The 24,061-nt window shown below is 47.8% G+C and overlaps 1 protein-coding gene across 6 annotated transcripts in view; it reads left to right on the forward strand.

Moving 5' to 3' along the window:
- Positions 1 to 24,061, forward strand: part of TRAPPC6B (trafficking protein particle complex subunit 6B) — a 351,021-nt gene that overhangs the window by 63,448 nt on the left and 263,512 nt on the right. Inside the window, exon 2 of one of the 6 annotated variants that reach the window (XM_069637500.1) lies at positions 5,811 to 5,895. The exons of the other annotated variants lie outside the window; for them this stretch is intronic. Within the exon in view, the coding sequence (XP_069493601.1) occupies positions 5,881 to 5,895 (15 nt within the window). The 5' untranslated portion in view covers positions 5,811 to 5,880. The remainder of the gene's footprint in view (positions 1 to 5,810; positions 5,896 to 24,061) is intronic. 6 annotated transcript variants of the gene reach the window in all.

The following is a 24,061-nucleotide window of genomic DNA, read 5'->3' on the forward strand; positions in this document are numbered from 1 at the left end:
AGTCTGTTATAAAAATACACTTATGTAGGCCTTTGGAACACTGTGAGGGGTCAGTAATGTGAGGTAGACAACTAATTGTTTGTAATTTTCTCAAAGTATGACATTTTATTAAAGTAAATGTTGTCAAAATAATGCCTTGCTTGCCCTACTCTGCTGAGGAAGTCCCTACTTAGTCAAAAGGCTAAGGGAACAATCTCTAGCACGGATAAACTGTTCCTCACTCTAAACAACAAATGTACAAAGGAAATTATAAAGCAGCACAATATAATAAACAATATTAAAACATATATTTGGATCACCTTCACCTGCCCAGGTTAAGATCCTTTCCCCAGGCTTTAAAGTTCATTAGGCAAAAATCCACAGGCAACAATTCTTTGGTATTAGTTGAAAGAATCCCCTTCCAATTCCAGCAAACAAAATGGCACCAATGGTAATCCTGGTTATGATGATAAATTGTCTTATCTTCAGTATTATTTTACTTTCAGGACTTCTCCAGCTCCAACTTTACAATTGGTTAGGGCTTCTTCAATACATTTGGTATATTTGTCAGGATGCTTCTTTTTGGGTTGCTTCTTCCCTTTTTTGCAACCACCCTTCTACTGTTACTGTGAGTACAGTCACCCTTGTCCCACAGTATGCCACTACTTCAAAACACTCCAATGTGACATCTTCTGGCAACTTTGTATTACACCGCAGTTCAGGTACTTCTACCACTGCTTTGTACTTCTGAATTATCTGGCAACGTGTGACAAGACACTACAACCTCTTCAGGTAGGCAGGGCACTCTTCCCTTCAACAACTTTCTAAAAGGAGGCAGCCTCTTTGCCTCATCCATCTGTTTAACTGCCACATGAATAACCTGCTTCTGTCCACAAGACTTACTTCCTCTCAGCTTCAGCCGTCTTTAGCAGTATTCTTTACAAGCACTCGGCTCTCCTTCCCCAGCTTTACTCGCACATCCTCCATGCTCCAGTAATTACCCAGAAGCTGTAGTGCCACTCTTTCAGCTTCAGGTAACAACGCCATACTGATAGCTTGGACTACTGGACTGTTGACAACTTTACAGAGTCAGTAGATACCTATACCGGTTTCATTATGGAAACGGTACGTCTTTTGGCTTGGGTACTGCCTGTTCTCTTCACTTAACTTCTTAGAAAAATAAAGAATGTAAGTTCTGGATACAACAAAAGGTTCAGTCTTGAAAGTGAAAATATAATTGGGCACACACAACTACTGTTTAAGAAGTGATGAATAGAATTGTATTCCCATACAGCATTAAAGGAGACAACTTCAGACTTCCTTCGGGAATCACAATTGGTCACACGCGATCTTCCTTTGATACAATTTTTTTCTTGATATTACTTGTAACTCTTGTACAACGTGGATGTTAGATATTCAGAATAGATTTAGCAAGCGTTCCTTCCTGACAATTAAGGACACTCGACCACTCCTTAATCGGAAAAGTGGTCAACAATGGATGTAATGGCTCTTCACTTCTCACGTGAACATTACAGCTTTCGCAATAAGCGCAAGTACTACAATTCCATTGTTAACAAACAGATTAAAGATCTCAAACATTTACTCGCTTTAAACATTATGCAAATTACTTTGGTGCTGGCTACAGTTATCGGCAAGGCTTGTGGAGTGAATCTGAACGCTGTGCTTCACTCACTGGCTTCAGGGACACAGCAGTTGCGGGTTGCTCTGCTTCCCCGACTTCCTGACCACTGCTGCTGTTTCTGGCTCACTTGGGACACACACCTTTCTCCAGCATGAGTGTCTCTGGTCCAGCTACTTTAATTGGGAGTTCCTTTTACTCCCGAGCCCCTTGGCTTGCCTTCTGCATCTGGCTTTGAGCTCCTGAATGGTCACGGCTCTGCAATCACAGCACCACACATGGGGAAAACCTCACTTTCAGCACGTCTTCCTCTCTGCAGTGTAAGGAACTCATGGTGACAAGTAAGACCGATACAAGTGATCACAGTTCAAGGGCGTTTATTGAACAATGAATGCTGTATGCAGGTTGGAAAAACGCATAATCTAAACCTACATCTAAGTTGGGAGCAAGTGTCTACCATCAAATGAAAAATAAGGCAGTCCTGGTGACGTGTGAAATAAAAAGGCCCTATATTAAGAAACCCATTGCCAAATCTTACAACTAATAAAAATGGGGGTGTGGGATAGTTCTCAAGAAAAGGAAAAGTGTTCTCAAATAATATGTCAGGATGCTTTATCTAGGGTCTCCCTTCCCCACGTTTTGAGCACAAGTTAAGATGGGATCTTGGAGCACAGTACAGTCTCGGGCATCTCCAGCATGAGACGACCGTTCCACTTGCAGCCATCCGGACCATCGATGGCGAAGTCTAATTTCTCCTCAAAGTCTCTTACCTTCGAGGGCCAGATGTGTTTAAAATAGGTAAAACACAACAAAAGTTCCTTTAACCAAATGAATGTTCTTTAGGGTGATAATGGTTCACCCCTGGGTCCCCCTCTTCTGGGCGCTGATCCTTCACTTATCGTATTCCTCAATTCACATATCAGCTCTTTCTCAATGAGCTTTGGATGATAACTTCACCCCCGGATCTCCCTCGGTCAAGCTCGGACCCCTCTTAAATCTCAGATTCCCTCCTCCGGGTTCACTAAGGGCTTCTCCTTTAGCAGGATTTCTCTTCCCTTAGTTTCTCAATGGGCCTCATTATGAGTCCGTGAGGAGCCGTGCCGGAAAAAGTCAGGTTGCCGCCGGACCGGTAATACCATTCCGCCTCCGTGATTGCCGGAATCACCGGGGTTGTAATTACCCAGTAATTCTGGAGGTGGAATCTTGTAAATCCCCATCCCCAGTCCCCATGGAGTCCTATGGGACTATGACCGAGCCGGTGTTTCCATGTCCGCCTGCAGGCAGGTGGTGTTACTTCTGCCAGGTCAGACCTGGCAACGAGTGACCCCTCTCGCCTGCAGGACTCGGAATCAGCCGTTCCGGAAACAACGGTGGCAGCGGATTTACCGCCACCGTTGATTTTGGACCGACTGACTTGTAATGAGGCCAAACTGTCTTTTCAAACAGTTCATAGTGGACATCCCTCTGCCGGGTTCACGTCTGTCAACACACCGTTTCTCGTGACTTTAGACTTTGCCCCTTCTCACTGGCATCCCTTGTTCGGGTTCACTTTTGCAGTCTCTTTTATACACTTCAAGGTTGGTGGGATTCGCTTCCCTTGTTTCCTCACTGTGGGATTCACTTCCCTTTCTTTCATGCAGTTTATAAATAGTCTTCCGTTTGTACAGGGATTTAGCTTGACCCTTAGTATGACCTACAGGGATTTAGCTTGACCCTTAGTATGACCACTTTGACCTATTTCGGTGACCCTCCTATGGCCTCTTGGTTTCTGTAGTTTCGCTCAGATGGAGATCGACCAGAGTCTCTTGCATTAGCACCCATGTGGTGTTGGTTTCCCTCTGCAGCTGGTCTCCCCTTAACACTTTCACAGTTCTTTCATAGTTCATTGAACTTGGTTCAAACTTGCCACTTTATGATTCTCAATTAACACAGCCCGGTTCTTATCGGTTCTCCCCTCGACTCACCAGCTGTGATGAACTGCTTGGCTTTTCCCTTCTCTGGCGTTAAGGCCAGTACCATGAGCATGGGAGCTCCCTCGCTCCTGCTTATTGGCGTAGGCTTGCCCCGTATACTGTTGACATCTGCTACAAGACACTTTTGCTATTGTTCGTAGTCTTAGGCTCTCTTCAACAAAGCTTCAGCGGGTCTGGGACAAAAAGGGCATTGTCACTTCTCTCCTTGCCACCTTTCTCCTTCCTTTGAACTGCTGTGCTTGATTAGCCACCTCGTCGTGCTCTGCCGTGTTCGTACTGTGCTCTTGGGTTCCACCTTTTACTTTTTTCCCTGTGGGGAAGGTGTCAGGTGTGTGGGATTCTGATCAATTGCCTGACCCTTGTATTGGGACATGTCTTGTAAACAGCTCTGGTGTTAGTCTGTTGTCGATTGTGTGGCATTCAAGTGTTTGTGTCGGAAAAGGGGGGGTAGTGTTTTGAATGTCTTACGTGAGAGGATGGGGAAAAGGTGTTGAAGTAAGGGGGGATACCATGTCTCACCCTTCAGTGTCCCACTCCACGAGGACCCCACATCCAGGTGATCCTCCCTCACTGGTCCACCCCCAGGAACTGGATCCAATAGCGATGGCTGTGTCCTGGCCACCTGGATGAGAGCCCCGGGGTTTAGTCAGGGAGACACCTTCAGGCTTCTCAAAGCAGCCTCTGCAATACAGGGTTTGGGAACGCAGGACCCTCTCTGAACTTGCAGGTAAAATCTGCTGTCTCCACGTTCCGGGGTCCCTTCTATGCTCCTGCTTCCTCGTGACTTTCCAGCCTTGTGCTTCTCCACTGCTACTACTACTGCCAGCCTTCCAACTCCTACTCCAACTTCTTCTCCCTTTCCTGCTTTCTTGCTGTGGCCTTTTATGCCTCACAGGTTTGACAATAGACTTCAGGTGTGAGCCATAATATTAAATTGCCTTAGTCCTGCAATGGATACTAGGCTTAATTGCCTGACTACTACATCTACATGCCTCGTCAGCCCTTTTCCTCGTCTCAGTTCCTCTAGGGTTCTGGGACATATAGTTTGTTTTGTTTGTTTTGTTTGTTTTTGTTTTATTTGCTTATATAGTGCACCAAGCCCAAGGGTATATGGGCGCTTTTCTTAAAGTACATGTTAGAGTTATATACAATACGATACAAAGAATAATTAGCAATTTAAAAATGTATACAAGGTATTTGCAATGTACAATATGTACAAAGAAGACAGGTTCATAATTAGAGCTTACGTAGGAATACAACTGGCCATGGATGGGTTAGGCGTGGGACCCAACAAGGCTCTGGGCATAGCCGAGTGGGTAGCTGGGATCTAGTAATCACAATAGAGCAGAGTGGATATTTAGTTGGATTACGAGAATAACCGCGTTTTGTTTTGTTTCGAAATGAGAGGAACACAGGGTTGGTTCTTAGTACAGGTGGAAGCTTGTTCCAAGTTTTAGCTGCTAACATTGGGAAGCTGGATCCTCCTGCTTTGTTTAGTCCGAAGGTCGGATTGTTTAGACGGTGGGCTCAGGTGGACCTAGTAGGTCTGGTAGACACTTTCCTAGAGAATTTGTTCATCAGGTACTTAGGAGCTGAGTTGTTGAGGTACTTGTGGGTGATCATGTCTTGGATCGGGAGCCAGTTGGCGTTTTGTCTGATTTGTGTAATGTGGTTAGACCGAGGGATGTAGAGGGCAGCCCTGAGAGCATTGTTTTGCAATACTTGCAACTTGTTACGCTCACCTGGTCTCTGCGGAGGCGTTGGGGCACGGTCGCAGCCCTCCCAGGAATGAAACTCCTCTTGTCTGTTCCTCCCTCTGCGTCTGTGTGGGGAACTGCGGTGATAAGCAGTGCGGTTCCTGCATGAATAATAAGGGGGGTCGTATGAGTATGCAGCTTGTGGTCCCTGACCCCTTCTCCAGACCTCTTCTCCCTGGATGTGGCTTTCCTGGGGTTGCACTACTCTCGAGACTCACCTGCTGAATGGTGATGACGAGCTCTCCGTCCTGCTGCTTCTGGCAGGGGCGCTTGTTGAAGGGAACCAAGTTCCTTCACTGGTCCCTTGTCGTGAAAGTCCAGCCCAGCTGTGACTAGTCCACTTCTCTTGTAGGTGTTTCCCTTGTTTCCATTTGCCCGCTTGTCTTCCAACTGTTGTAATTGTATGTTTGTTCTCTGTCCTTTGTATGTAATGTCTGTTTTCTCTGCTCTCTCCCCTTGCAGGTGGTGTAGCAGTGCCGGCGGTTGCTGCGGTAGAAGAAGCAGAGCCGGCGGTCGGAGGAGCGGGGCTGAGATGGTCCGACAGCTGGTAAGTAGCCTTTAATGGTGCCTTAGGGTGTGCGTTGGGTTTTAAATGCGGCGCGACCCTGGGTTGGGTGTTTTTGGGTGTTGTCTTGTCGTCTTTTCTCGTTTCAGGACTTTGGCTTCGTGGGACAGAGAGCGCAGGTGCTGCGGCGTCGATTCGCGATCTGCCAAGAAGATTGAGCGCTGCCGTGAGATGCAAGCCAGGGTCCAGGTAAGGGTGCTGTTGTTGCAGGATCACGAGGTAAGTAGCTGGTCCAGGCGGCGGTGAGCGTCACGTTGCACAGAGGTGCAAAGTAACGCGAAGCATTTGTTTGAGGGATCAGTGAGTTTATATAGTCTTGTTCCTGGCCACGCCCAGTAGCTCTGGCCTGCCTGCTGCCATGCCCTGCCACACCCGATGAGTCAGCACCTAAAGAGCAGGCATAGGGAGCCACACCCGATGAGTCAGCACATGTGGATGCTCTCTGGAATATAGGCTCTCCGCACCTGGAAAGATCTTGTAAAATAAAAGCACTCCTGCACTGAAATAAAGTGTTCCTGCTCACATCTCTATATGATCCTGGCGCCAAAGGAACCAGGACTGAGTCCAGCCAGGACCCCTGTGTTGGAGTCCCAAAGGGACATAAGTGAGTCAAGTGACCCATTGCCCCCGTCACTAGATGGTGTGGTTTTTGTGTTCTGGGGCCCTTTGTCATGACATAACTTTTGCAAATTCCTTTGACTGGTGCCCAAGTAGAGAGTGTTACAATAGTTGTTTGGACATTTTAAGGGCTCTAGCAAGGGTGAGACAGCTGTTAGTTTTCAGGAAAGGTAGACAGGCATTTATCAGTTTTGATATGTATGCCGTTGACGAAGCAGTGGCATTAAATTGTCTTTGGAGGTTTTAAGGCAGAGTCTAGATAGAAACCTAGGGGTTTTGCTACCTTGTCTACTATGATGACGTTATCGATAGTGAATGAGGAGCATTTGGGGACTAATTTGCCGAGTCTTAGTTTAGAGCCGATGAGGAGGATCTCAGTTATGTCATTGTTGAGACCAAGGCCATGATTAGCCATCCATCCCTGAATTTTGCTGCAGATTTCATTGAGGAGTGGTGTTAGATTGGTAGTTGCCTGATAGTGATGAGAATTTGTGTGTCGTCTGTGTAGTTCGTATATGGTATGCCTAAGTCATCTAGATGATAAAACAATAGCTTTGTGTATATATTACAGAGGGTAGGCGATACGCAGGATTGGCTGAGGCGATAGAGGAGAAGGCCCTCATGGATCTGTCAGCCAGGAAATGATTGACCCAGGCTGCAGCTTGGCTAGAGAACGAATCAGCTGTATTGAGATGGTTAGTTAGGAGGCTTTGGTCGACTAAATCGAACATTGACGATAAGTCTAGTAAGAGTAGAGGCGGCCTACCATTACCCATTGCCTCATCCATTTGGATTTTCAAATCCAAGAGGTCTGTTTCTGTCCCATGTCTTGGTCTGAAACCCGATTGTCTGAGGCCGAGGAGGTTGTTTGATTCTAGGTGGTTTTGAATCTGGATATATGCAGCCTTGCCTAAAATTATTAGGAGGAAAGGCACAGTGGTAATTGGTCTAAAGTTGGCTGGGAAATTAGGGTCAAGGTTTGTTTTTTTGATGAGCGGCATGACCCATGCTTCTTTAAGATTTTTCGGGACGGTGCAGGAGGCAAAGGATGCATTTATGAAAGAGGTAATGAAGGGAGCAAATTCATTAGCACCTTCTTTTATGATGTTGGCTGGGCATATATCCCCTTGACACCTGGATGGTTTAAGGCTTCTGATGATGGATTCAACCTCAAGTGAGGTGACGGGCATGAATTTAAAGGCAGTGATAGGAGTAGTGGGGTAGTTTCTTTCAACAATGTTACGTTTTTCCACTAATTAATTCTTTAGAAGAGTAGATTTAATTCCCTTTATAGTTTTAACAGAGGGGCTGTAGCTTTTAACTTTTACAGCAGAAGATGGTTTAGAGAAGACATTTCCTCCTCCAGGCGCCTTGAACGACTCTGGCTCAAACACCCTACACCCTCCAACCAAACAGCTTACTTCTCCTATCACACCCTCTTTGACTCCTGCCTCCACTCCGCTAAACACACCTACTTTTCTGACCTTCTCCAGTCTCAATCCTCTCACCATCGTCGCATCTTTCATACCTTATCTAGACTTCTCTCTCTCCAGCTACCCCTGATCCTTCCATTGCCTCTCCTCTCTCTGCTTCTGATCTTGCCTCCTTCTTTTCTAACAAAGTCCTCAATCTCTGCCAAACTATCCTCTCCTCCCCTCCTTACTCTCCTCCTCCCCCTCCCTTCTCCATGTCCTCTTTTACTCCTGTCACTCAATCTGATGTTGCCATCCTTCTTTCTAAAACTCATCCCACAGCTTCTCCCACTGACCCCATTCCTACCCCTCTCATTCCTAAAATCTACCCCCTTCTCATACCTTATCTCACCTCCTTTTTCAACACCTGTTTTTCATCTTCCACCTTTCCTACTCCATTCAAGCATGCACCTATCATTGCCATTCTCAAAAAACCATCTGCTAATCCCCTCCTTGCTTCCAGCTATCGCCCCATCTCTCTCCTCCCTTTCCTCTCTAAACTTCTCGAACGTATTGTCTATTCTCAACTTTCTTCCTTCATCTCTTCCCATTCTCTTCTTCCCTCTGCCCAATCTGGTTTCCGTCCTCTACACTCCACTGAAACTGCCCTCATCTCTGTTCTCAACTCTCTCCTTTCTGCACGCTACTTGAAACATTCCTCTATTCTTATTCTCCTTGACCTCTCTGCTGCTTTCGACACTGTGGACCATCCTCTTCTCCTTAACTCTCTCTCCTCTTTTGGCCTCAAAGAATCTGTCCTTAACTGGTTCTCCTCTTATCTTTCCAACCACATCTTTGCTGTTTCTTGGTGTGGCTCCACCTCTCCCACCCTCCCTCTTAACCATGGTGTTCCCCAAGGTTCTGTCCTCGGCCCCTTTCTCTCCTCACTCTACACTTCCTTCCTTGCCCCCATCATCTCCTCCTTTGGTGTCTCACACCGTTTCTATGCCGATAATACTCTGCTCTTCCTCTCCTTCTCCTCCTTCTCCTTCTCTCCCGACATCCACCATAAGATTTCTTCCTATCTCTCCACTTTTAAATCCTGGATGTCCTCTCACTTCCTCACTCTCAATGCACACAACTGAAGTCCTATTCTTCCTTGCCAACACTCTCCCTCTTCCCTCCCCTCCCCCTTTCATTCTCTTTTCCCCCTCCCATCGCTCCTTCTCCCCCCACAAACGTAACCTTGGTCTTTACATTGACCCTCACCTCTCTCTATCTCACCACATTTCTCTTACTGCCAAATCTTGCCCTTTTCACCTCTGCAACATCCGTAAAAATTCGACCCTTCCTAACCTTTAATGCTACTAAACTCTTAATCTCCTCCCTCATCTTCTCTAGACTTTTCTACTGCTCTACTCTTTTCTTTGGTCTCCCCTCCTCTCATCTCTCCCCACTCAAATCTGTCTACCAATCTGCAATTCGCTCCCTCTGCCTCCTCTCACCTCTTGACTCTATCTCTTCTCTCTCACCTCACTTGGTTGGCTCCCTTTCCACTCTGCTCAAATTAAACATCCTCTGCCTAGTCTTCAAATCCCTCTATGCCCCCCCCCCTATCTATCCTCCCTCCTTACTTTCCACACTCCTTCTCGTTCTCTCCGATCTGCTGATCCATTCCTTCGCTCACCTCCTCCCACCTGCGCCTCTTCCTGCTTCATATATATATATATATATATATATATATATATATATATTAATATATATAATATATATATATATATATATATACACACACACACACCCCCCCCAAAAGCGGTACAAATTACTTCTGCCAGTAGCTGTTTTTTAGGCACTTATAAAAGTAACCAAAAGTCCCATGTATAAAATGCTAGGCTGATACTAAAGTATCCCTATTGCACCGCATAGACAAGAATACCGGTTAGAAATCTCTTTATTTGTAGTCCCTTCAGGGAGTCGCACTGCGTCAGACTGCCTCAACCTTGCCTCGTAACGGCTGTCAGTCTCCACACGATGCGCCAACTGCAGCTGGTTAGTAACCTGTACTGCGTTCCACAGCGCCTGCACATGGGGCATGGAGTATGGGTTGTGCGTTGGACTCTCCACTATCGATTCACTTCAACAGTAGCGGGTTGTGAGTCTACTTCAAATTCTTCCAGAGAATGATGGTTCAGCAGGAATCATGGCAACAGTTGCTTGCCCACTGCCTTCCACAGTATCAAAAACAACTTTGTGCTGGGGTGGGGATTTTGAATGAATTGTGTCTTCCCACGTATTCCTCCTCTTTGATAATTATCTTCCAGCTTCAGCTGCCTCGGAAAAAAATAATCTCGACAGGCCGCTGTGCGGTAGCGTCAATGACTCAATGTCACTCGAAGGCCTCTGTTCGATGTTTGACGTCCTCCACAGTATATGTAGCACGCGCAGCACCCATTGGCTTCAGTTCTGTTTTCCCAACGCAGCTTTCGCCTTGAGAGAAATTACAGCGCGCTTTGGTTCATTAAATAAAAACGTCATTTCTTCACCGTCGACGCCCAAGACTGGTTTTAAGAAATATCAGGATTGTCGGTCGAAGATGTCCATCACCGACCCCCACCGTATTTGCCTGTGGTGCCTTGGCACAGAGCATCCTAAGAAGGAGTGCAAATCCTGTCATTTGATGACTGACAAGGCTCTGAGAGAGCGTAAAGGTAAATTGGCAGTGGGTAGAATTCCTAAATCCTCTTCTGTTCCAAAGAAACGTACTTCTGATAGTCGTGAAATTCTCCTTGTCGAAAAAGATTGGCAAAATCTTGATCGAGAAGTTGTTTGTGTCATTCTTCATCTTTTTCCATGAAGTCGAAGAAAATATGTCCTAGGTCTCCTTCTTCCTCGAGTGACTCCTCACCCGAGAGAATAACATGTCCAACTAAATCCGACTCCAAGCTAAATGGTAAGAGTTTCGGAGGGAAATGATGAAAATATTTGAGTGAGAAGCCCTTACTACCTAGAAAGAACGGACGAAAGACCATGTCCCGGTCGCTCTGTATAACAATGACAAAGGGAAGTCTAAGGCAAAACCCTGTGCACCCTTGATTCTGGGACGCAAGCCTGATGACCATCAAGAGCCTTTGAAGCCTCAAGAGTGAAAAGGTGTTGAGGACCTCGACAAGTTGATAGTCCAGCCCTTTGAGGGTTTTGTCAAAGACAACTTCGACGAAAACACCCATATTATTATTATTATTATTATTATTATTATTATTATTATTATATCGAAGCCATCTACACCTAAGTCGAAGACTTAGACACCATTGGCCTCAAGGCCTACTCTGAAGACTTTTTTCGGAGCCATTGAAGGCAACACAAAATACATCTTATAAGCCTCTACCACAAAAAGAATTCTTCAAATCTTTCTTCAATCTATGAAGAAAATGAACCATCTCATGATGATCAAACGCTATTTGGTCTTCAATATGGCACTCCAATGAGTTTATTTCAGATGAATCTAAGCTTAAAGATCTGTATGAGAAACTACAATCAGCCAGTGGGATAGATATATCTCCTGGGCTGGAATTTGGAAAGCTGTATCCTGCAGATCATGCTGATAGCTCATATAGACAATTAATGAGAAAAGTGGTCATACACATTGTAGAATATGTGGGATGGAGTAGTCCTGCTCCTCTTTTTCAACAGGATGACTTGACAGACACAATAGACCAAGGTCCACAGAGGGATCCCGTTTTGCCCATCCATATTGCTTTGCAAAAAAGGGTTGCAACAAATTGGGAAACCCCGGATTCTATTTCTGTGGTTAATAAGAACTTTCCCAAGAAATATTGATCATTAAACAGTGACACAGATTACTTAACCAAGCACCCGACTCTAGAAAGTTTGGTGATCCAAGCAGCCACGTCCACAAAACAATCTACTTAGCCTACCATTCCCACAGGCAGGGATGATAAACTGGTGGACGCTTGAGTGCGGAAAGTATTTACTCCCGGTAGCATGGCCTTGAAATCAGCAAATGCCACTATCTGCAGTATCCAGACCTGACTGGAGGCACTCACACGTTGCCTCCTTACCATCCTTGATGATATCCTGGAAGCCGTCTCTCTCTCTCTTCCCCTTCGGGGATGTAATTAGCCACCATTACTCCGCAATCCCACAGGATGAAAGAAAACTCAAAAGCGGCGGCTAAAACTTAGTGCTGCTATTAGACGGCCTCAACATTCCTACTCTGGTGCATCAACTTGGAGGGGCAAGTCCTTTTGTTTCTACTGCTCAGTTGGACAAGGAAGAGGACAAGCCAGTCATAGAGGACAAAGAAGATTTCCTCGTGGTGAGCAAGGGAGAGGTGCTAAATCAGCCCAAGCAGCAGCAGCTTTACCCTCATCTGCTGCTTCAGCTGTCTCAAAACCTCTGAGGCCTGTAAGGAACTCATGGTGGCAAAAATAAAGACAGACACAAGTGATCACAGTTAAAGGGTGTTTATTAAACTGTATAAATGTTAAAGGTAGTTGTACCGCGCACTGTCACCTACGGAGTTGGTGCCCAGGCGCTCTGGCGGCTCTGCAAATGAGAAGTTGGGATGGGTTAGTAGGTGAAGCGGGAATAGGATAGTGAGAGGAGTGGTGTTCTGTTGGCAGCTTCAATTCAGTATACACAGGGTGCTGAGCTTCGGTGCGAGTATTGGATTGATGTCAGTCCTCGTGTGCTGTTGGTGTTGCTTATGTGTTTCGGTGTTCTGAAGTGCGTGCGGGTTGTTGTGCGAGTGATGGTTGTGTGAGATTTTTGAGTGAGATAAGTCTGCATAAATGTTGAGTTTTTTGTTAGTCGGTTGTATGAAGTTTAACTGAAGGTCAGAAATCTGTCCGAGTGTGGCACTCACCAATCCTCCCAATTTCATCAGGGTGGGCAAAATGGCTACGCCTGGCAGGGTTTGGTTTGAGTGGGGCGCTCCCTGTGCTGTTCTAACGCGCTTTGTAAGTGTTATGATTGCTCCTCACCGTTCTATTCTAGCTCACTCTGTAGGTGTTCTAATGCTGATTGATTGATTAACGTGGGCTGGGTGTCTATTCTCCTCCTTGTATGCTGGAGCTAAGATGGGAGCAAGCTACGACCATCAAATAATAAATGGCAGTCCTAATGGCGTTTTGTCAAATAAAAGGGCTTATACTTAAAGAAAATAAAAAAGAATGCCAAACCTTACAGCTAAGTTACAAACGTGTGTGGGATAGTGTTCACAAGAAAAGAAAGAAGTGTTCATAAATGAGAAGTCGGGATGTTATTGCTGGGGTCTCCCTTCCCCCATGTTTTTAGCATGGGACAAAGCGGGACTCTTAAACACAGCACACTCCATGTCAGGAACTTCGGTGGTGAAGTCTCTTTTCTACAAAGTATCTTGCCTCCGAGGGCCTGATGTTTCCAAAATAACCAAACAAAAGTTAATTTCCGTATGTACGTTAGGCGATGACTCTTCACCCTTGGACCCCCCTCTTCCGGGCTCAGACACTTGTGGAAATGAGCCTACCCCAGCCCCCTAGCCGCTTCCAAATAAGGCAGACCCCATATGAGGCAGTATAACCTACCGGTGGGGAGCCCTATGCATCATCCGACACCGTACAAAGAACCTGCCATGCATAGAAGTCGGAGCTGAACACTAGAAAGGCCCTCTCCCTGCGACACGATTTTGTGTTGGGCCTAGAAAGGACAAGTTGCAAACTCGCGCTGCTCACTTTCAGAGTTCACACAGAGTTGCCAGGCCCAATTTCAGTATAACCTGCTCTTTCCGCCTCATCCCTGTTCCCACGGAAGTCCATTTCCCTCTTGTCCCTTTAGTGTTGCGAATATTTAGTATCACCTCATGGAATGTGCTGGCGAAGAGCGTGAGACAGCACCAGGCTCTGCACTGTGTCCATTCATCTCCACTGACATGCCATCAGGCCTCTAACCTGCACCCAGCCAGACTGGAGCCAGCCCCACACCACTCACTCGAGCCCACCCCTCCCCCCACACCTCTGAATTCTTGATAAACGCACAACCCTCAGGTCCTAACCTCCATAAAGTGGCCACCACAGATCTAAAAGCCCACACAACTGTATTTTTCTCCAGCTGCCACATACGTCGCCTATAACATGAGGTACCGGGAAGGGTAAATCAAAGATCAATCCCCAGACGTGGGGTGCAGGAACTGCAGTATCAATGAAGCCCCGAATGTATGGGTCAGCAAGACTGTATTTTATTCTCCCCTCTCCATGGCACCTCTTTCTTGTGCCGCCCAGCTTCCATAATGAGTTAATAGTCGGTTTTAGTTATTTAGCTTAGATAAGATAAAATGTATTTTATGTGTGCCCGGACCTTCACCGGATGAGCCAGCTGACTCATGTGCTCAGAGATCGACGGGGAAGAAAGGGCAAATTATCGCGTGGCATCCCCTATGGAGCAGGCCTATGTGTAGGGTGCCTCCAGTCAGGATCACCAAAATGCCCTGTATGCGAATGACGCTTTTTGTGTTTATGAACCCATGCTTGATGATGTAAGACCAGAGTGCTCTCAAGCAGCAGAATTCTTTGCTGGCACTTGTAATTTGTACAAGTAAACCTTGTTATCCTTGCAATGCTATCTCTTGGCTTATTTCCCTAGTGGGTTGTATTTACTCTGGAGTGTGCGTATAGGGGGACTTGCCTTCACCCTTCTCGAATGTTAGCCTCCCTCCGTCGGGTTCGCTATGGCCCTTTTACTCCTAATATTTCAATTGTTGTATTCACGAGTCTCAATGTCTTTTTAAACAATCTTTCACTGTGGACATCCCTCAACTGGGTTCACACTTGCCAGTTACACAGTTCACATTATTTTCAACAGTTCTTCACTTCCACAATGCCAGCTTCACTTCCCTTAGTTTTTCTCCTGGCATCCCTCCGTCGGGTTCACATAGCCCTTCTAACACAGTTCGTGTGGCTCTATCATCTCATCAGAAAAGCAGGATTCTCTTAACCCAGCTTTATTTTGGCCGCCCTCTGTTGGGTTCAAACTTGCCTTTGTTCGCAATTTCATAATCTTATCAGGAAGCAGGGTTCCCTTCCCCAAGCTTTCTCTTGGCATCCCGCCATCGGGTTTGTTAGGCATAAACCTGTGCAGTTCCCTTAGGGACCACTGCAAAAGATTTAAGACTACAGGTGCTGGCAGTAAACCCACTTGGTAGCAGTCTGCACCACCCAGATTTACCTAGTAGCTGTGGCTGAGCAGTCAGACTTCCCTCAAGAAGAGTTAGGCAGTATGCAAAATATACACAATAGGCACTCAGTTACAATAATACAAGCAAACACTGACCAGAGCTTTGGTATCAAAGTATATAATTATTTATTTAAAAACACACAGTTGAAACACTCCAGCACTCTTATTCTAAAATATTGTAAACACAGTTGCTATTGTAATATATACACCCCTTTTTCCTTATCAGATAAATCACAGTAAATAGCCACTTATTTTCATACAGAGGTGAGCACTTAACTAGATTGCACTCTATTAAGTTTGTGAGAAAGTGAGGGAAAAAGTGAGGGAAAAAGACAGAATATGGAAAGGTACACCACTCTAAGATTCAAGGCAGAAGAGCAAAAGTCACTGGTGAGCCAAAGTCCAAAGGCTGGGCCCACTCTTAGAGAGAGCAGAGCACAAATGTGCCCAAGATCACACAGTTAAACTAGGCGTAGAAAGTCTTGCAGGGGGTTCAAAAAGAGTTTAGAGAGGCTTAAGAAAGTTTAGCCAGGGTGTTCCAGACTAACCCAGGTTCGAAAGCCGGGGGCTAAATCTACCCCGTACAGTCTGTAGCAAGGGAAGCCAGGCGGGACACGGTACCTTAAATGGGAAGGATCCTCCAGGGGTGGCAGTTGTTCCTGGTAGTGGGTGCAAGTTGCGTTGTCGTCCAGGGGAAGAGAAGATCTCGACTTGGAGGAAAGATGAAGGTCGTTGCACTACCAGGACAGAAACCAGCCGCAGAGTTTTCCGGTTAAAGGTGGTACCTTTGTTTCGCGGTCGTGGTAAAACGTGGTATCCCGGTTGCCGGGGTGCTTGGCACGGGCAAGGCGGCCACGAGGTACGTCGGGAAAGCGAAAAAGACGGTGAAACTGGTTATCCCCACCAGTCAAAGAAAGAAGACTCTCAGGCGGGAGATCTCCTCTGTCGTTGGGAAAAGTGGTGAGGCAGTCCAGCAGGGCTCCACCGGTGGTGTTGTCTTGGCAGGTCGGCTCAGCTTCTCCCTCGTCGGATTCTTAGGTCCTGTGGCGACTTCTGAAGTTCCAGTCCCCAAAGCCCTGCTTTTATGCAGCAAACCCCCATTCACTCAGCCTAGCTGTCACTCAAACATGCTAAGTGGTGAGCCGGCCGGCTCACCACTTGGGCCAATCAGGATGGAGTGCGACTTGAGTTGCCTAGGCAACTCAGTCCAGGGTGCCTAAATTTCCCTCCACCCCTCCTCAGTACCCCAGACAGAGTGGCACCACTTTTGAGGGCTTCTGTGGAGAAGCCTGCCAAAAAGTGGAACAAAGGGCTCGACTTGAGTTGGAGTCACAGAAGAGAACACAAACGCCATTTTAGAATCAAGTTTTGGCAAAAAATACCACCCGGAGAAATAATATTAATTAAATCAACCGGCGGTATGTTCGAGGCTACCGTAAATAATTAAATAAAGATAGTAACCTAAAACAATGGGAAATCCCATAGGAAAATATTTGCGGTTGAATATAAAAAGTAGTATCCACTGCCACCAGCCAAAACTCGATCAGGGGGGGACGGAGACGTGCCCCCTCGACTAACAGACCCTGGGACAATTGAATTGCCCCAGCCAGTACGTCCACAATATGATGGTTTGTACTGCTTCTGTTCAGAATTTAAGACTAGTAAAGTCAATGGTGACTTTACATGCACTGGGAGACAGTAGTCAGTCCCAGGGTATGGAGTCTATACTGGGGGGTCACTATGACTCCCCTGTGTCACTGCACTGAGGGTGCTGTGTAACACACATCACAAAAACACATGAAGCCCTAAGGAGTAAAAGACCCCATAGCCCATTAAACACATCTAGATTCAAAGAAACGCACTCAAATCATGTCCAAGAGTGAGGGTAAAAGAGTCTCACTCTTGGCAGGAGAACAAAATAAACCCCAACAATCCAGCAAAGCTGCTGGGGGACTCACTAGGTTAGGAAATTCAGCCTAAACAGAGAATTCTCCCTAACAGGGTTCACACTTGCCACAGTTCAGTAAACCCCTCAAGTTCTTTTCTTACCAGGTCCCAGCCCCCAGTCCGGCTTCATACTTTGTTCTTGGCTGTGTTACTGACCACCCTAATTCGCAGGCATCCCTCAGTCGGGTTCACATTTGCCCCAGTAGCACAGTTCACTCTGTATTTTCAATGTGTCATAGACTTTCAATTGTACAAGGGGTTTTACTCGACCCTTGTATGACCACTAACCTTTTGCGTCGGGCTCGCCTAGGGCCTCCTGGCATCTGTAGTTTTAACAAAAGGGGACCAACCAGAGTCTTTCGAATAAGCACCAACGTGGCGCTGGACCACTCTGCAGCTGGTTTCGCCTTAGGTTCTTAAAAGTTCTGTAACGCACAAGGGGCCTGATCACGAGTTGGTCAGTAACGCCGGCACTATTAGCGCCAGCATTAATAGCCCTACAGCCAAATCCCCCGGTGCTATTAGCGCCGGATCATGGGTTCGGCGGAACTGGAACTCCTCATTCCCCATTGGGCCCAATGGGAAAGATTTGTGCTATTACCGCCGGCGGATTTCCCGCCGGCGGTAAACGAGCCGAAAATCGGAAAATTTGCCGCAGATTTCCCCCCCATCTCAGAGCTGGGGGAAATCCGTCAAGGTCATGATTTGAGGGATACTTAAATGCGGCAGTAATAGCGCTACCGCCTCATTTAAGGGTTACCGCCAAACACGTGATGAGGCCCAAAGTCTTTGTTCTTTGATTCACATTATGTTGACATTTGCAATCTTCGCTCAAAACTGCTCCGTTTACTATCGGTTCTCCCTCCGACTCACAGGCTGTGATGAACCACTTGCTATTTCATGTCTCTGGAGTCAGGGGTGGTACCACAGTAGCAAGTGTCTCTCCCTCACTTGGTTAGCAGTGTAGGAGGGCTCTGTGCACGACATCTGTTACACCACATGCTGTGATTCCCGGTATGGTAGTCCCTTTCACGGAGGCTTCGTGAGTCTGGGTCGAAAAGGGTTAGGGGACTTCCCTCCTTGTTATCCTTTGTCTCACCGCCTTCTTCCTCCTCTTGAACTGCCGTCCTGGAACAGCCACCTCCTTGTGCATTTTGCCTTGTTCAAAGTGTGTTCTCATGCTCCACCTTTTATCCCTGTGGGGAAGGGAAAGGGCTGTCAGGTGTGTGTAGTTTTTGTCAACTGCCTGACTCTTCCTGCCTGTTATGTTGGGACATGTCAGGTAAACGGCCCTGGTTTTAGTCAGTTGTCTTTCATGGTGTAAGTAAGTGTTTGTGTCGGAAAGGAAGGGGGGGGAGGTAGAATTTCTGAATATCTTATGGGGTAGGATGTGGAAAAGGTGTTATAAGGAAGGGGGTACTGCGTCTCACCCGTCAGTGTCCCACTTCCACTCCCTGAGGACCCCTCATCCCGGTTATCCTCCCTCACAAGTCCACCGCCAGTAACTGGATCCAGTAGCGATGGCCGTGTCCATCCACCTTGATGACAGATCCCCGGCACTAGTCAGTGAGACACCGCTGTTCCGACCCGGGGCGTCCCTGAACGGCTGTTTGCTAACCGGAGGGCGGAGCTGCTCCCTCCTAGAGACGGAGCTTCCCCCGCCATCGCGGCCGGGACCTGCGGCGGTCCGAGAGTGTTTGGAACCCACTTCGTCTGACAAGATAAGGTAACAGGCTCATCCCGATCCTTTTCTTCACACGTTTCCCATTATCAATAACGAGGGAGTGGGGAGATCCTTCAATATGAAACATACCGGAGCTGCTGCAGGCGCTCCCTGCTGACTAAGGAACCCTGCTGCTCTTAAGGACCAACGTCACGCCATTTTGGAGGGTGTAATTTAGCAAGACATCCGCTGAACTATAGGGCGAGCCTGCCCACCCCAGACAGCATTAAAGGGCTACGCTGTGGTACTCCCGTTGGTGTGCCTACCCCACAGCACCCCGGATTGTCCCTGCTCCCCACACTCCACCAAGGGGGCTGGCCCGTATTGCAGGCCACGATGAAAGACTGAAGGACACGGGCCACAGCGTCGCTCGTGCCACCAAAACGGGGCGATCTCACCCTCTGAACACCTGGGGCCGGACCAACACTGAGAGTGGCAGCGCCGCACACTTGAGCGGTAGACAGGGACAGACTCTAAAGGGATACGCAGTCACTTGCCCTGGGGGGGAGCACTAGACCCTTTGCGCCACCCACCAGGACCAGGGGACTCCACAATGGCCGCTGCGAGGAATAAGGCCAAAAATGCCACCCTGGATCCTTTCATCACCTCGAAGTCCCACCCTACTGCCCAGACTACACCGAAAGGCCCAGCAACACGAGACAGCCCGGAGAAAGACACCAGACACAACCAGGTGCTGGATGCGATTGCAGCCCTAAGATCATTCATAGATACGAAAATAGGCGAGGTTAAAGCCGACATCCAGCTCATACGACAAGATGCCTGCAATTTGACGGAACGCGTCACCGTTATCGAATCTTCCCAGAAGGACATGTCAGAGGATACAACGGCCCTAAAGATCGAGGTCGCAGACCTCAAGAGGAAGGTGTGCCTCCTGGAGACAAGGTCTGAGGAAGCGGAAGGTCGAGCTAGGCGTAGTAATATTAGGATACTGGGCATTCCAGAAGGGACAGAGACTGCAGACCCGACAGCCTATGTGGAATCCTTAATGCAGCAGGAAATCGGGACGGCGAGCCTCTCGCAGGGCTTCGCCATAGAGAGAGCCCACAGATCGCTTCAGAAGAAACCCCCCCCCCCCCCCCCTAGGCTCTTACCCTCGCCCCATCATAGCGAAGGTCCTCAACTTCCGGGACCGGGAAGTAATCCTGAAATTCTCGAGAGAGGGGGGAGAAATAGAGCGGGGCAACTCAAAAATCACCATCTACCCCGATTACACTCAGTCGGTGCAGAGAGCGTGGAACTCTTTCGTCCCAATCAAGGATAGACTGAGGAAATTAAACCTAAAGTATATGCTGCTCTATCCTTCTAGATTGAAGGTAATTTACAAAGGACGAGCAGTATTTCTGGAGTCCCCAGCTGCGGCTACCATGTGGATGGAGCATAACAACTTGGCCGAGGTCCCCATGGAACCTACCCACGTGAAACACAATGAGGACAGCCAGGGGCGATAGACGAACGTTCCGGCTGGGGCACCCACGACCCTCGTAGTACACCTAAGAGCGTGAAGAAGCTCCACTACCACTGAAGCAAAACTACAACATGAGAACGCTAAACGACTGCGGGGCCCGTCCGACCTCCTGCACATGAGCACATACCACGAACCCACGAAAGACCAGTGCAGGCCAGTTGCCAGCACACACCCACTCGCGCCAGACACCCGGATGGGGACAGGCAGCGCGAGAGCACCCGAGCACTGCACCCCCGTGACAGAAGCTGGGCGCATTAGTTGTAGTTATTTCTTTCAAGTTGTTATTGTTTTGACTGCCCTACCTCCTGATGACCTTCAGCCAAACTGAAACAAGCCTTGATCCAGAGGCTGAAGCTAACCAACCCATAAAAGCAGAACAAGATATGGCTCACAACAGTATACGACCAAGCCGCAGAGGAAAAGGGGAGCTCCCCAAGATAACGAATATAATCATGCAATGGCGTCAAGACTCAAAGTGATCACATGGAATGTCAGAGGGATGGGATCCTACATGCGAAGAAATCGAATACATTCCTACCTGAAGAGGAAGAAGGTATCATTCGCCCTCCTGCAGGAAACACACCTCTCTACGGACACCACGGATAAGCTGGCAAACTACTGAGGCGGCCAAGGCAATGGCACATCCTACTCGAGGTATGCACAAGGTGTATATACATGGGTGAGCCCAGATACACCATTTCACCAGATGGGAGCAGAAAGAAGGCAGATACGTGATAGTCTGGGGCATGCTGGAGAACACTCGGCTATGCGTAGTGAATTCATATTTCCCCTAGCACGGCATACCCTTCCACCTCAAGAAGTTATGTGCCAAAATTATGCACCACAGGGATTGCACCCTGCTATGGGGGGGGGGGGGGAGACTTTAATTGCGTTCTGTCCATTTCAACGTTCATATCTGCCACACCACGCATACCTAATAACCTCCCCTCCCGGGCCCTCCACAGTGCGGTTGAGGACTTGCATTTAGTTGACATCTGGCGAGACCTGCACCCTGCGGACAGGTCCTGCTCATTCTACTCGGCCCCCCATAACCTGCACACCAGGATAGATTACCTTTTTATCAACAACGAGCTAACTCCACATGTCGAATCCGCGAATTATCTGGGCAGATCAATTTCGGATCACTCCCCACTGCTAATACAACTATGCTTAAGAGGCCCCCGACCCCATATCCCGATGTGGCGTATGCCAACGGAGACCTTAACTGACCCCGCTTTCAAGGAAAACCTGGGTGAAAAACTCGAATATATAGAGATTAACATGGGATCAGTAGAAAAATGGAGCATGCTCTGGGAATCAATGAAGGTGGTAACAAGGGGAGAGATAATTGCCGAAGCAATTGAGAAAGGAGCTAGAGACCGAAGAGGAAAAGATCAGGCACCTCGAAAACAATCTTCCCCCCAACTATCGAGAAGGAGACCAAGTTGAAGGAGATCAGGGAGGACTGCAGAATCGCATGGGAGAGGCTCTCAAAGTTCAACTTCTCCACACGTACTGTGAAAGCACACAGAGAGGCAGACAAGCCGGGTAGGATACTTGCCTGGCTATGCAAGAAGGAGCACCCGAGGCCATCCCCCAAGGAGGTTAAAGACAGAGATGGCATATCTCACAGAACACAACAAGCGATAAATGATGTTTTCTCAGATTTCTATGCCGAGCTATATGCCCACAGGGATAAAATTCCTGAGGCAGACATAAGAGGCACCTTGGCCGAAGTTGGACTACCTAGGCTGAACCAAGAACAAAGAAACACGTTGGGGGAGGCCATCACGACTGAGGACATCATCGAGGCGATTAGATCCCTTTCCACAAGTAAGACCCCCGTGACAGACGGCCTTACCCCGGAATTTTACAAGGTTTATGAGGAGATCTTATCCCCCATACTGCACGGAGTATATGAGGAGGCATATGAGACAGGAACACTACCGAGTAGTATGAGAGAGACCCTCATAATACCAATACTCAAACCTGGCAAACCAGCCGACGAGTGTGACTCGTATCGCCCAATAAAGCTCCTGAACTATGACACCAAAATACTAACAACCATATTAGCTAAAAGGCTCTCAAGGGTGATAGGATCCCTGGTACATGAGGATCAGAACGGTTTTGTCCCAGGACGCAACACCACAGCCAATTTGAGAAGGCTCCAACACATAATGGCACAAACAGCTGAATGCAGTGAAGACCTAGCAGTGATCTCGCTAGATGCCATAAAGGCTTTCGATTCAATTTTCTGGGAATGGCTGATCGAGACCTTGAGGGAGTTCGGACTCGGTGAACACTTTATCCGATGGGTCAAGGTGCTATACAACAACCCAGTAGCGAGAGTAAAAACAGGAGGCATGGTATCCGGGGCTTGGGCTATTCAAAGGGGAACCAGACAAGGGTGCCGGCTGTCGCCAATGTTGTACATCCTGGGTCTGGAACCAGTAGCGATCTACTTCAGGAAGCAGCTTTTCAACGCCGGTATCAACATTGGTGGGACAGAAAACATTATCTCTCTATACGCAGATGATGTCCTCTTATATCTGCGAGACCCCCAGTGAAATGCCCCAACAGCACTGGAAATCCTGGATAATTTTGCGAAATACTTGGGGATAAAATTCAGCCGACAGAAATCATGCTCCTTCCCTCTTTCCGGACTTAGGGGAAAGGGCACAGAAGAACTCCCTGAGATCGGGATACAATGGCAGGTGGAAGCCTTTCGTTACCTGGGCCTTACTATCAAGCATACGCCAATCTCCACCCATGAGTGCAACACGGAGGCTGCAATGTCTGGGGTATGCAGATCCATCAAATTCTGGTCGAAGCTACCGCTCTCCGTGATGGGTAGAGCAGCAATATCCAAAATGATAATACTCCCTAGATTCCTCTACTACTTCACCAACATAACATACTACGCCCCCCCCCCACCCTTCTTCAGGAAGTTGGAATCCTTAATCAGAGACTTTCTTTGGGGTCAGGCCAGACACAAACTCACACTGAACATCTTCACACTTCCCTACGCTGAGGGTGGCATCCAGCTGCCTGATTACCAGAGATATTATCTGGCGGCACAATTGACGCATGTCGCAAAGTGGCTATCCGATGAACCCACAGCCGAGTCGAACCTTCTCCGACAACCAACCTCACCCATGCACCCTAAAGGACTAATATGGAACGCACGAGTTGGGCCCCCTGACCCACCCATGATAGTACAATTGGGAAGACAAGTCTGGAACAAGGTCAGATCTATGCTTGGACTACAACACTCATACACACCAGAAATTCCCATACTAGCAGACATATGCAAAACCCCCGGCGACTTAACAACAATGAGGAGCTGGGAGAATTATGGCCTCTACACATGGAGAGATATGTTCGACGAGGGGCTGTTCAGAGACTTTGACTCACTGCAAGAGAAAGACGGGCTTGCCCCGGGCCAATTTTTATGGTATCAAAAGGTGAAACACGTAGCCAAAGAGAAATGGAACATATGGCCCGAGGAGCCGGAAACGCACACCCTTGTGCAGGAGATGTATGGTCTTAGCGACGGATGGAAACCGACGTCGAGGTTATCCACCCAAATAAACGATAGGCCCAACCCAAGAAGTGCACGTCTGAAAGAGAAGTGGGAGACCGACTTGGGGACCGAAATCACAGAGGGCGAATGGTCGAGAGCCCTAACATACCCGAAGGAGGTGTCTCGGAACGCCAGGTTCAGACTGATTC

This window comes from Ambystoma mexicanum, chromosome 14, assembly GCF_040938575.1.
Source record: "Ambystoma mexicanum isolate Mex_15411 chromosome 14, UKY_AmexF1_1, whole genome shotgun sequence".
NCBI classification, from domain to species: domain Eukaryota; kingdom Metazoa; phylum Chordata; class Amphibia; order Caudata; family Ambystomatidae; genus Ambystoma; species Ambystoma mexicanum.